This window comes from Brassica oleracea, chromosome C7 (genome assembly GCF_000695525.1).
Source record: "Brassica oleracea var. oleracea cultivar TO1000 chromosome C7, BOL, whole genome shotgun sequence".
NCBI lineage: Eukaryota > Viridiplantae > Streptophyta > Magnoliopsida > Brassicales > Brassicaceae > Brassica > Brassica oleracea.
The window spans coordinates 18,780,903-18,781,389 of record NC_027754.1 but is presented as its reverse complement, the minus strand read 5'-3'; the positions used below and the strand labels follow the sequence as shown (position 1 = coordinate 18,781,389).

At 40.2% G+C, this 487-nt stretch overlaps 1 protein-coding gene across 1 annotated transcript in view; it reads left to right on the top strand.

Annotated features, from left to right (window-relative positions):
* LOC106302766 overlaps positions 1–487 on the top strand; it is a 3,434-nt gene that overhangs the window by 1,247 nt on the left and 1,700 nt on the right. Inside the window, exon 3 of the mRNA XM_013739207.1 lies at positions 56–463. Coding sequence (XP_013594661.1) covers positions 56–463 — 408 coding nt within the window. The remainder of the gene's footprint in view (positions 1–55; positions 464–487) is intronic.

The following is a 487-nucleotide window of genomic DNA, read 5'->3' as shown; positions in this document are numbered from 1 at the left end:
CCACCGTGGTTGACCGGAGAAGAAATATTGCGTGAAAGGATAAATAATATCGAAGGTTTATCATCATCTGTGGAATGTGGAGGGAATGGACATGATAACCCATCCAAGACAATATCTGGATATGGAGTTACTCACAATTGGGTAAAGAAGAGTATCTTCTGGGAGTTACCGTATTGGGAAAATCATCTTCTTCGGCATAGCCTTGATTTCATGCATATTGAGAAAAACTTCTTCGACAACCTGACGAACACATTGTTAAATGCTCCTGGAAAGACGAAAGACAACATCAAAAGCAGATTGGATCTTCCAGGACTATGCAAAAGACGGGATTTAGAGATGAAAGAGGATGGGACGATGCCTGTGCCAATATTCAGGCTGCCTAATGCGGGAAAACGAGCATTTCTTCTCTGGTTGAAAAATGACATAAAATTTCCCGATGGATACGCTTCGAAATTTAGTCGATGTATTGACGAAAACAATTTAAAGT